This window comes from Stegastes partitus, unplaced genomic scaffold (assembly GCF_000690725.1).
Source record: "Stegastes partitus isolate 25-593 unplaced genomic scaffold, Stegastes_partitus-1.0.2 Scaffold2, whole genome shotgun sequence".
Taxonomy (NCBI): Eukaryota; Metazoa; Chordata; class Actinopteri; family Pomacentridae; genus Stegastes; species Stegastes partitus.
Window position 1 is genome coordinate 279977 of NW_007577733.1, and position 13286 is coordinate 293262.

Below are 13286 nucleotides of genomic sequence, written 5' to 3' on the forward strand. Positions count from 1 at the left end.
GAGCGCTCCAGGCTGACCCACTGAGTTATCTCTACTGTACATGGGAGCATTTTTCTCTCTCCAAACATGCTGATGCTCACCAGATATCAGATGCTGCATTTCAGCTTGTAATCTAATCTGAGACAAAATGCCCTCTGCCAGCATGTGCTTCTTTGCAGAAAGAGAGGAGGGGGAAAACATTGTTGAGGTGCCTGTTAGCCAGTAGGGGTGATCATCAGTTTTGCGTGCAGAAACAGCGCCGTCCTTCCCCCCACCGCCTCTTTTTTTTTTTTTTTTTTTTAAACTTCTAGCAGAAGTGCGGATGTGAGTTGCATATTGATACGGAACAGGCCGCCAGTTTTTTTTTTCTCAGTGTTTCTTTTAAAGCAATGCGGGTTTAGGGGCGATGATCGTTTCGTGGAGCGATGAATCCAGAGGAGCAGACGGTTACATGGCTCATCTCGTTAGGAGTGCTCAGCTCGCCCAAGAAGAACATAGCGGACCCGGAGGAGTTTCTGAAAACATCCCTGAAGGATGGAGTCGTCCTGTGCAAGCTCACCGAGCGCCTCATATCTGGCTTCACCGCCAAGGTGAGTTATCGATCGGAGCCAAAATGCCAAAAGTGATCGAAGGGAGGGGTTTGATGAAAAGTGATACCGACCAGAAGTTGTGTGTGTGTGTGTCCGCCGCGGGGCCTTGTGTTTCTGTCGCTACTCGAGCAGCGGAGTTGTCTGGGTTTTTTACAAAATTATTTTATTTTTTAAAAAGTTGTGCCCTTTTGCGCGATGCATCGACTTACAGCAACGTTTGGCCACTTTTCAGACGCGAGATTTCGAGATGTGGTTTCCTGTGAAACGAGGAAAAATGTTCCGCATTCTTGACATGAGTGAGTCGCTGTGAACACCCACCAAACAGGACAAGTTCAGCTCTACGGCTTCACAGCCAGCACAGTCTCACCCTGCACGCTGGTTTTATAACTACTGTTTTGTTTTTACAACTCGATGAGCTTAGTCGGTGTTTAGAACTTTAGTTGTTGAGGGGCACAAACTTGATCATGATAAATAACAGTTGCAAAGACGGTTCGTCATTTCCTCCTGAGCGGCTGCTCTTCCCGGTGCGACCTCCCTCTTTAAGAGCGTCAAGCTGCGGCAGTGCACAGGAAACACACAACAACAACAACAATAATAATAATAATAATAATACCCCTATTAGGACAGCACTTCATGAAAACATAAAAGTACAACGTCCCTTACACAGAGATGGCAAAAAGTGCTCACATTCTTTATTTAAGTAGAAGTAGAGATACTTGTGTAAAAGTAGAAGTACTGACTCAACCCTGTACTCAAGTAAAAGTTAAAAAAAACTACAGGGTCAGAAATTTGCTTAAGTACAAAAGTAAAAATGAAATTTTAGCTTTGATGATATGCGATGACTCTTTTGATAACTCTACAAAATGTCAAAAAGTTTGAAGCACACAGATAGGATTGTTTTCATCCTTTACAGAGAAAAACATCACTGGACACTTTTCCATTTCAGCAACATTATGAACATTAAACATTATAATCCTCATGGAAACACTCATCTCTTCAAGACTACCTAAATCTTCCATTGAGCCTCTGCAGAAGCTGGTTCTCAAAGTTCTTTGAATGAAGACGAGCCCTTTTGGGTCTGGACATCAGTCCTGCAGCGCTACAAAGCCTCTGGCAGGCAGCTGAGGCAGGCAGGCCTGTGTTGAGCTTCAGGGACAAATTACACACCGCTGGGAAAGATAAAGATGTTTGTTGTTATGTCTTTTTACGTCATGTCGTCATCCGCAGAGGTTGAAACAAGTAACGAGCCAGTTTTGAGAATGTAAGGAGTAGAAAGTACGGATATTTGTGTTCAAATGTAGGGAGTGAAAGTAAAAAGTTGTCTGAAAAAATAATACTCAAGTAAAGTACAGATACCTGCAAAATCTACTGAAGTACAGTAATGAAGTATTTGTACTTTGTTACTTCCCACCTCTCTGACATTTGATGGAAACAGTAAAATGATGAAACAAATTCAAATAAATAAGATTCCAAACATGCTGTATTAACATATTAAATTGGAATGCATTCAGATAAATAACATTCTAAACATGCAACGCAAAAAAAGAAAAGTCAAGTCAACTTTTTTTAAATCAACAACTGGATGCAGTTGAATTTTTTTCCAATTGAACAAAGACATAATGGAAATAGTTGGTTTTGGAGACAAGGAAGAACGATTCAGCGTCTGTAGTTTGCATTTATCCTCATGTTATTGCAATTTAAAAAAAAACAGTCCAATCTCGTCTGCTCTTAAAATGAATTTGAAATAATCACATCATTTTTTAAAGAGAAAATTCTGCCTATGATGTCTAACATTTATGTTGCATTTCAGCAGCTAATCCTTATGTATAATACGTTTGTGTGGATCAAAATGACCAGTGGGGTAAGATTACCCCATCACCCTCAGCAGGGTTCGGGGGAGCATCTTTCCCAGGTCATAAGGTGAGATGGCCCTTTTAAAGAAAACCACAAACTATACCAGAAACCTTGTTGTGGTTATGGACTCATGAATCTCAGTAGCTACATTAAGATAATTGCAAACTACCACCTGAAGAACATATCAAGACTTAAATGACTTATGTCTCAACAGGACTAAAAAACTTGCAGGTCTTCAAACATCAGCTGATTCAGAATGCTGCTGCTTTAATTCTCTTTATGTGGATCACATCCCTCCAGTTCTGAGGTCTTTACGTTGACTTTCTGTCTGCCACAGAAATATTTTAAAATACTGCTGCTTGTTTCCAAAGCACTAAATGGTTTCGGGCCAACATACATGTCTGATCTGCTCCCATGTTATGAACTGTCCAGACTTCTCAGGTCATCTGGGACGAGTCTCCCTTCTGTCCCCAAAGTCAAAGCAAAGCAAAGAGAGGCCCCTTTCAGTTTTTATGCATCACATATCTGAAACTAACTCTGCTGCAATTCTCACTTCTTTTAAATGAAAATGACCTTAAAAGTTTAAATATTGGGGTTAAGACCCAATAGTGTTATTTCTAGTGTGATTTTACCTGCATAATCTACGTACCAACTCTACAAAAATCCTGAAATCCTACAAAATTTGTATACAAAACTACTTTACATGTCTATACTAGACTCAACAGCATCATAAACTATGGAAAATAACCAGAGCTAAAGTTTTCACGTTATGAAAATACACAGTAAAACCCAGCATGTCCAAGAGTCCCTGAATTTCCCATCAGTATGTTTTTATATTTTATTTCATGCGGATTGCTTTGTGTGTTTTGGTTTATTTTATAGTAATTTATTACTGTATTATTCGATTTTATAAAAAGATAAAAGCCTGAAGTAAGAACTTTTTGCTTAGGACAAACCGCAATATGGGCGTATGGACATCAGTGATTTTCAAAATTGTAGCCTTGCTAATGTTAGATTTTATCCATCCATCCATCATCTATACACCGCTTAATCCTCACTAGGGTCGCGGGGGGCTGGAGTCTATCCCAGCTGACTCAGGGTGAAGGCAGGGGACACCCTGGACAGGTCACCAGTCCATCGCAGGGCCACACTTAGAGACAGACAACCAAGCACACTCACATTCACACCTATGGACAATTTAGAATCACCAATTAACCTCAACATGTTTTTGGACTTGTGGGTTATAGTCAAGTTCTAACTTTTGTCCTAGATCTCTTGGTTCTAAATTAATGCGCAATAATCACATTTAAAAGAAAATAAAACCTAGTTTCTGTGTGTATTATTTAACATTCATGTGCAGTTAAAATTGGAGCAACATCAGCTGGTGACCGTTCAGTTCTAAATGAGCTCAAAGATCGGACGCTAAACACTAAAAAATTATATGAATATTTGCAATTCTATGTACAATATCAGTTTCTGTATGAATTTGAAGTGCAATATTTAATTATTGCTTCACCATCATTGCAAGTCCAGTTTTATTTTAGCTGGTTTATTCTTATTTTTACTTATACTGTATTGCTATTCTACTTGGCACTGCATTTATTCTCTGAGTAATATCTGGCACAACAGTTTCCTTTGAGATTAGTTCCACTTTATCTAATCTTACCTAATCTTACTTTATGTTATTTTACGGTGCCTTATCTTGTCTTAACAATGACTACCAATATCATATCATTTCAAAATAAAAACTAATCTTTGTTTACTTTTTGCACTTATTCTTATGTTATTGTAATTAAAAACAAATTCTATCATCTCTAAAAATTAATTTTCAATTATCAAAAATATTCATTTAGCCTTTGTGTTTCAGATGCAATGTCAGAGCAGTGTTAATTTTTGAGAATATAGTTATTCTTATGCATAAGCAACAAGTCTGAACTGATCAGAAAGACTTGTAAGGTAAGGTTACCCCCAGGATTTAGTTTTCTAGTAAAAAAGTTGCAGTGTGTTGTGATATATTTTACCATCAAAATCCACTTAAGCCTACATCCTATAAACACATTATATTGAGATTCAGTCTATTTATATTTTAAAAGAAATATGAGTTACATTTTTGCTTGTTTTTCTATCCTCTGTCTGGGACAGTCAAGCTTCTTTTTTAAAATCAAAAGAACAATTTTAACTTTGCTTCCAGACCTATTTCCCAACGCGAGTGTTTGACGGACTTTTATTTTGAAAGTTGGCAAAGTGACAGGATGTTTTGCTCAAACATGGCCGCCTTGACGCTTCTGTGGTGTTAATGGTTATATATGCATGAAGGAGACGCAGTCAGAATCCACAGTTATCTTGTAAACTGTAGCTTTCACACTCGGATACCCGCATCTCTGCCACTTCATGCGCTTTTACGCGTCGCAGGAACCAGAGCAACGTCGGCGGCCAGCGTTTTGTGTCAGATGTCTGTTTGGGCACACTAAGCCGAGCTATGTGTTTATATATTTATTTTGTGTGCTCAGTACTGCCAGGACCCGAGAACTGAAGCCGACTGCATTTCCAACATCAGGGAGTTTTTGAGAGGATGCTCGTCCTTGAAAGTGGAGGTAAGTTGAACGAGTGTCAAGTTTTTTTGTGTGCTGAAACGTGCGATGTTTTTTTTTGGCGTGAAGCTGACCTTTCTCTGCCATGATCTCCTTACTTGGCCCCTTTAGCCTGCTGCGGTTCAACGGGGGAAGATTTGAACACACTCCTGTGTTGTGTTGTGATCCACTTACCCATATGCTTTCTTCACACGTCCATGTGGAGTGAGCCACATAAACAGGCATGCTGTCACTCACTGACACTGAGGACTCTTGTGACTTCTGTTTTCAGCTTAGTTGTTAACTGCCTTGTAAATTCTCTTTCATGCTCCTGTTGCTCAGTTGTTGTGTTTTGCTGCAGGTAGAAACCCTCCCTGATTCACCCTGCAGGCTGCTTACCATCCTAATATTGGAAAAGGAGTCAAATCGCCTCCAGATGTTGGGAGTTTACTCCGTACCAGCCCCGCTTTGTGACACTGGACATTAATGTCTCCTCCAGCTTTATAAATAATCTTTTTCCGGCTTTGAATCACATCACTCGGTTTCTTTAAACAGCTAATTGAGTCAGCAAGCCTGGCTCGCTGCAAACTCTCGGTGGTTCAGTAGTTGTGCCCAGCTGGCTTGTTATGTCTGGGAGGTCCCCTTTGCTTTTATCCACCAGCTCTTTCTCAGCCCATAATTAGAGCTTTTGCCGCCAGCCAGTAGCTCATGGTCAGAAGTCTTTTTCGGAGAGCCATCAGTCAGATGTATCAGCGAGGAGATGTCTGTGGCACCACGGCAAACCCTGCCCATCCTTTGGTCAGTGATGTGATGGTGGTTAGAGATGTTTTTCGCTCTCTTTTTTTTTTCTCTCTCTCTCTCTCTCTCTCTCTCATGCCTGTTTGTCCTGTGACTGCACAAAGAAGGCAGTCATACTGCTTTCACTTCTGCTCTGACATTAAGAAAGAGGAAGCACCAATTGCTGCCCAGGGCCTCTGACTTTTTTTTTTTTTTTTTACTGCGTTATTTGCTCTGATTTTATTTATTGCCACAGTTATTTAGAGTGACATTTATTCAAGACGTGACTCACTGACCCTGATTGTGGTCGTGGTCTCAATACTGGGTTATTACTGTTGAGAGGGAAAAATCTTGATGACTGACCCATTAACCTCTTTTAATGTGCCTCATTGGAGCAACTGAATATCTCCAGTACTTTGTGAACCTGAAACCAGCGATAAAAAAACCGTCATGCTTGAAGACATCAGAGCTGATATTTACTTGGTGACTTGACGGATCGTGTCGACCCCTCGGTGTGATCGCACATCTGGTCACACTAAACTCTGAATGAGTTTTTATTTTTTTTTGACCCACCTTATACTACTCAAGCTCTATATTTAAGATGTTTTATTTAAATGTGAAACCTTATCCAGCGGAGGAAAGAGGATAGCCGTCTGAGACTGACCGAGCAGGCAGAGTGAGTGCGTGCGAGCATCTATGTGAACAGCGAATCGCAACACTGTCTGTTTTATTGCGAGCCACAAAATATGGGCTGCGCTCAACATGTCAGTTTTTATTTCTGTCTTGTTACCGGCTTATTCAAATCCCTCTGTGTGTGTTTCATTGTGTGTGTCTTCCCATTGTGTGCGCCACAATGTGGAGCGTCTCTCTGTTTGTGTCCGTGTGCACCTAACAAGCAGTGCTACTCGCATCTATTTATTCAGGGGGAAAGTTCTAATTTTGACTTGTTTGTCTTCTATTTTAATGGATTCCAGGCTGTGTGAGCGGATGGTTTCAGTGTTATGTGGTCTGACAGCATCTTCTCTGTTGCCTCTCCATCCAGGGCTTTGAACCGGAGTGGCTGTACACCGGCGAGAACTTTGGCAAGGTGCTGACTACGTTGCTGGCAGTCAACTTTGCCACACAAGGTAAGAGTTTAGTGGTTTTCTTCAGTGTTGGGAGCTGCTCGAGAAGATTTTCTCATCTTTGTGAGTACAGAATCAAATGAAAGTGGCCAAAGTTTAAAAAAAAAAATTGCCTGATGCCTGATGATCATTATAGACGTTGTGGGGAAAAAAACGAGGCATCATGAAAAGAAACCATGAAACCAGGAGACATCTAAATACGAGGCCGAGCATGAAACGTTCTGGTGTGAACTTTCCAGTGCTGGAGCTCAGATATTTAATGCAAAGAACATGTAGCTGAGTAATTAGAGTGGCCAGGTGAATTCTCGTGCCTTGTGTGTTTGCCTCCGTAAAGAGTAGTGTTGCTCTTTGCCACATTTCTGCTGGTTTTGTCCGTGAATCCCTTCGAAAATCGCGATCGGGGTTGTCTGCATTGAGCAGCTGGCGTGGCAGTGTGTGTTTGTGTCACGCTGTGTGCCATATTTACTCATGTGCATCTTTCCATAAAACATACTTTTTGTATTCTGAATGTTCAGATAAAGCTCCAGAGCAAAGTGAAAACACATAATGTGACTGAGTGTGAGCTTGTAGGTGTGCATACAGCCCTCCTCCCCTTCTCAAGTGCATTTCCTCAATAAGGACATCGAATAATTTGCAGTGCAGCAGTCCTGCAGCAGCAGTTTGAGACTAATTGCTTCCCTTTGAGAGTCCTTGTTTTGGGGGCACTAAAGAGTTGATAGCAGCCTCTCCTCTCTTCGCTATCTAGCCCACAACGGCCAGAGAACCAGCAGCCTCGGAACCATTTAGTCAGCGTTTTGAGCCTAATCTGCCACCTCTGCATGCTCTGTAATAGACGCATAATGCTCCAGGCTGTCGGGAACAAGTGTTTGTGTCTCTCTTGTGTAAACAGTGTCATGGATATGTGCCTTAGATTGTTTTGCTGAATGACAACGATGATGGACAACATTAGCTTTTGCAGCCAACGATTATGTTCATAATTGATGAGTTGTGTTGCTTATTTTTCTGATTAATTCATTAGTCTATAAATATTAGAACATCACGATAATTGGCCTTCACAGTTTGAGCCGGAGGTGATGTCTTCAGATTGCATCCTTTAATGGACTTACAGGAAAAAATCCAGACATTCAATTTGCAAATTTATAGACAAAAGATTCCAAATCCTCACAATTTAGGAGCTATTAGATATAAACGTTGGGCAGCTTTGCTTGATAAATAGCTATCATTTGTCATTTTAACCTGTAAATTAGTCAATTAACTGTTGCAGCACTATGTGATTTTACCTGCTGCACCTTCCTTTGGTAAAATGTTAAATTTAACTTTCTTAATGCACCATCAGTATCTTGAATGCACTGAGATAAAGAGGGGGAAGCATTCCACAGAGCGAGATGTGGAACAGAAGCCTCTGTCAGTGCCGGGCTCTAATTGATATGCAGATCTTTTATAGGCTAGCTATGCCCGGCAGCTGTTCTCCCGTCTCTGTAAGTGAACTTGATTTAAAGTGGATTAGTCACAAGTTAGTTGATGTGATCAAGCAGAAAAGGCCTCTGTGTTATTACTTGCGATCTTCTTCCGAGCCCGGCTTCTGCGTTACGTGTTTGTGCGCTCAGCGGTTATGCATATTCGGGGTAAATGCTTTGAATATTGCAGGAATAACGGCGGTACACCACAGAGCGGAGCTGACAGAAGGGCTCGTTGGGCTTCTCTGTGTGTGGGGAGTAGCATGTGGGATCCATGAGCCCCACCTGCCACTGCCTCCAATGTCCTTGTGATCGCATCTCTGAGGCTTCAGAGCGATGCATCCTGACGTTGCTGCATATGGAAAGCGAATCTTCAGGCTCCCCCACATGTAAACATATGTTGCAGTTTAACAGATTCCAGATGATAAAACAACACAAAAAGTGTTGCCAGTGAACTTAATCGCTTGTAATTTTTTACAGCCTGGGAGCCCAGCTCTTCATTCAATGTGAATCTGAGGTTATGAAGGTTAAGTCCGTGCTCTCATCATTATTATTTTTTTTGTTCTTGTATAATTTGCACAAGGATTAGACGGAGGATTTGGCTCGCGTCCAGTTGGCGTTTGATGGGCAGCCTTCAGCGAGTGTTTCTGCCTGTTAGCGTGTAAGAGGTTTGCAGTGCTGCCATGTGTCACTTTTCAAGTGAATACTGGCAACAAAATTGATACCTCTGTCAGTACATTTCCAGACTGCACTCATACTGCGGGACAGCTGGCAGCTAGTGACCCTAAATCACGGCTCCTCTGCTGCAGCGGCTGAGTGATGACACCGTAGAAGGGCTGCGTGTCAGTCACATAAATTTGATTTTGATTTTCTCCACAAGTCACTGCAGGGAAGTGCATTTATACAGATGGAGGACAGGGTTGGGGTTAAAATGTGCCAGTTAGTCACAGCAGACATATTTGCTGGAGCAGCACAGCGGCTGTGTGAGTGAGATATACTGTATGTGTATATTATTATGTTAAGGCTGCAAGTTTTTTTTCTTCTGTTTTTAAAGCTTCTCTGTCTTTTTTTGGCGCAGTACGTCGTGTTTTGTTAAATCAGATTATTGCATGAGGAATTGTAAATTTGTGTCCCGTATGTGTTCACTGTCCCGGGGCTGTTGCTGAGCAGCGGACCGCGCTTAAACGAATATCATCAAGTTGTCAGCAGCCAAAATGTGTGCACCTGCGTGAACTGTGATGTGTGTTTGTGTGTGTGTGCATTGTCAAGATAAAGGTTATGTGATGAGAGCAAGGCCGGGGAGTCATTCAAACATGAATATAACCAAAATACTCCATATTTCCTCTGTGTGTGTCCACAGATTGTGCTGCTGAGAGATGTCCACAGTCCAGTACCCCCTCTCCTAGTCAGGCCACGACTTCACACACGCTGTCCTCGGCCAAATCCAAAGGCTCTCTGCGCAGACAATCGAAATCGGTGGTACGATCTCTTTTATGTACATCGGTTCATCTTGCTCTTTTCTGTAGCTCTATACCAAACAAGATTACACTGTAGAATGTAGTAAAGCAAAGAAAATCTCCTCTTCAATCAATCAGTCAACTGGTACCAATCTCTAGATTAACTTAGTCCATCGCAATTTACTGATTACACTCTAACTGCTCTTCTAATAAGCCCAAATTAACTACAAATCTACATGAAAAGCCTATTTTTGCAGTTCAACTTGGTTGTTTTCTACTGAAACGATAACAACAAGCTCAGATCCCACCAGCCTGCCCATATTCACATGATTTCCAAAAATAGAACTATATCAACTCATGATCCCAGCAAAAGAGCTAATGAGGAGTCCGACACAGATAAATGAGCCTACTGTTTTACACAACGCGCCGTGTTGGTTTGTGAGTGGTGATGTGCAAAGTGCTTATTGCAAACACTCATCTTTCTAACTAAATGCAGCCATACCAACAAGCTGTTTGGCGCAAAGTAGATTTTTGTTTATTTATGTGATTTGTTTCAGACATGCCCCAGTATCATAAAGGTAAAAAAATAAAACAAAATACACAAACAAAAAATACAACCAAACCAAATCCATAACTTATAATAATGCCTGAAAATGAAGAGGATGTAACTGATTAATTCCTACCCGCTCCATATCTGAACATGTCATATCTTGCTGTCTCCTGTTTGCATCAAACCTTTTACTTCCTCTTAAAACAATTGCTGACTGCTTGCTCATCGGGAATCCGAAGGGAACATGGGATTGTTGGGTTCTCTGTTCTCTGGTTAAAATTCGTAAGGCCTTCACCTCACTGTGTGAAGTGCTATGACATGATATATGTTGTAAATTGGCGCTATGTAAATAAATGAAATTGAACTGAATTAAAAACTCCAACAATATGTCCAGACTATTCCGTAAGTTAACCCCATAAACTGATAGACATCTACTCTTCATGATGGTGCGAGCAAATGGAAATTTAAAATGAAAACTTCTTCTCAATTCCTAGTTTCCAACGTTGCTTCTCAACAGGTGTTGTATGTTCTCAGGGAGTGACTTGTTGCTTGCTTTGAACATTATTTGCACAGTTCTAAATTTAACTGAATCAATAATTTTTTAAGTATTTGTTTTGTAAAACAGTATATTAGTGTGCTCATTGTATCCCACATTATGTACTATCCTTATAGCGAGCTATATAGCTATATATCCTTATAGCTACACCTATAATAATGTAACATTATATGTGTAACCCCACAGATGTTACGTAAATGTTAAACAAGTCAAACCATGCCGTGTCCGTGAGGTTGGTTGAAGTAGTTGTGAAAACACAGGGATGTTCGCAGGTAGTTGCTAGAAAAACTGGATTATCCTTAAAGGCTGTAGATGTAGTTTTCTCATTAATAAAATCAAATCAATGATTTTCCAACTGAAGAAAATTTGTACAGATTAGAGCATATCAACTAACCAGTCGCCCACTCCACTACAGCCTTACTATACGAGATCGGAAAAGTTTCAGGACTGGTGTCACAAAACATATATTTCAAATCCAAACTACAAGTTCAAAGTAATCCCCCTGGAGTCTAACACACTTTCCCAGCCTTCTCTGCCACGCCACCATGCACTCCTGGAAGGATTCTTCCAGGATCCTTCATAGCTCCGTTGTCACAGCCATCTTGATGTCGTCCATGTCTTCAAAACGGGTCTCCTTGATGACCCCCTTGAGCTTGGAGAAGAGGAAAAATTCCCACAGAGCCAGGTGGGGTGAGTAGGAAGGTTGCTCTAGCACGGTGATGTTCTTCTCAGCCAGGAAATGTCGGATGCTCAGGGAGTTGTGAACAGGCGTGTTGTCATGGTGAAGCAGCCATGACTGAACGAAGCAAACGCCGCACGATCTCTTTGTAGACGTGCTGGTTGAGCGTCTGAAGGGGAAAACTTGTAGTTTGTATATCTTTTGTGACACCAGTCCTGAAACTTTCCTGACACATCTCGTACATTCTAATCACTTGCAATAAAGACATAAATATAAAACTAAATGTGCAGATGGAGTTGATCTATTTGTCATTGTGTTGTATACATACACCTGCATACAAACCCTTTTGCTGATATATTTGTATTTGTGTTGCTAACTGGCTCCCTAACAGGAAATGTCTGAGAACGGTGGCGGTGGGCAGCTGATGGTGAAGGCCCGCTTCAACTTCAAGCAGAACAACGAGGACGAGCTGTCGTTCAATAAAGGCGATGTGATCCTTGTGACGCGGCAGGAGGAGGGAGGATGGTGGGAGGGCACGCTCAACGGCAAGACGGGATGGTTCCCCAGTAACTACGTCCGCGAGGTCAAACCCTGCGGTGAGTTCAGCCCTGGATCATGAAATGAATGCTTCTTTAAGTATAATGGTGTTCAAGTCTATCACAAACGTATACAAATACAGAGTATGTGACGTTTTTCTCGGCTTGCATGATGCTTGCAGGTACAATGATGGTGTGTGATGATGCAGTAGCTATGATGACAAAACACTTAACAATGTGTTCTGCAATACTTTTATCAAAATGCAAGTTGATACTGAATACAATCATGTTCAGGAAAGAATGTGCTGAGTTTTTGTTAGTCAGAAAAAGGGACAGAATTCCAGTAGTGTGGATGGCACTTGGATGGCAGCACCTTACCTCACAAAGAAATCAGGTTTTTTTTTCTACATTTGGATGTTTTGGGAAAAAAAAAAAGAGGCGTACTAGTGTGTTTACAAGAATCCTGATAATGAAATATTGATAACCTGTTAATAATACATGTGATAATATCATAAGTAGTCAAGCACCAGTAATTATGTGGTTCGACACGTAGTAGCACAATCATGGTTTCAGACTCTCTCTCCGCCTCCCTACACTTACGAGTGTAATTAATTTGGAAAAAAGAGACGAAACGCACAATAAACAAAGATGAATTTGAATGATTATTTTTCTCCCCAAATTTGCGTATTTTTTATTGTTGTTATGAATTCTTTTGGCCCCCGATAGTCGTATAATGAAAATATAAAAGCCCTACTTTAAATCCCAAACTGATCTTAAACATGGGGTTTGGTGTCTGGATATTTAGTATAACATTTTTTATTTTAATTATTATTATTACCCATTATAACTGTGGTCATTTCAACCTATCTCCTCTACAGAAAAGCCAGTGTCTCCTAAAGGAAACCAGCTGACCAAGAACTATTACAGTGTGGTGAGTCGCAATTAGGCGGAACTAATACAAATATTCTTTATGTCACTTTACTTACACAGTCATGCAGAAAATTGTAATTTGTTTTTGTCATTCTTGTATCTTGTTTATTTACTGGAATTGTAGTTTTTGTTTTTCTTTGCTATTGAGAAACGTTGGTTTTTGGGCCACACACTTTAATTAACAAATTCAAAAAAACATCAACTTTACTTTTTTGCATTTTATGAAC

The 13286-nt window shown here is 40.7% G+C and overlaps 1 protein-coding gene across 1 annotated transcript in view; it reads left to right on the top strand.

Annotated features, from left to right (window-relative positions):
• The first annotated feature begins 268 nt into the window (after positions 1-268).
• arhgef6 (Rac/Cdc42 guanine nucleotide exchange factor (GEF) 6) overlaps positions 269-13286 on the top strand; it is a 35546-nt gene continuing 22528 nt past the window's right edge. Inside the window, 6 exon segments of the mRNA XM_008306962.1 lie at positions 269-569; positions 4934-5017; positions 6813-6897; positions 9712-9830; positions 11985-12189; positions 13008-13140. Coding sequence (XP_008305184.1) covers positions 405-569; positions 4934-5017; positions 6813-6897; positions 9712-9830; positions 11985-12189; positions 13008-13140 — 791 coding nt within the window. The 5' untranslated portion in view covers positions 269-404.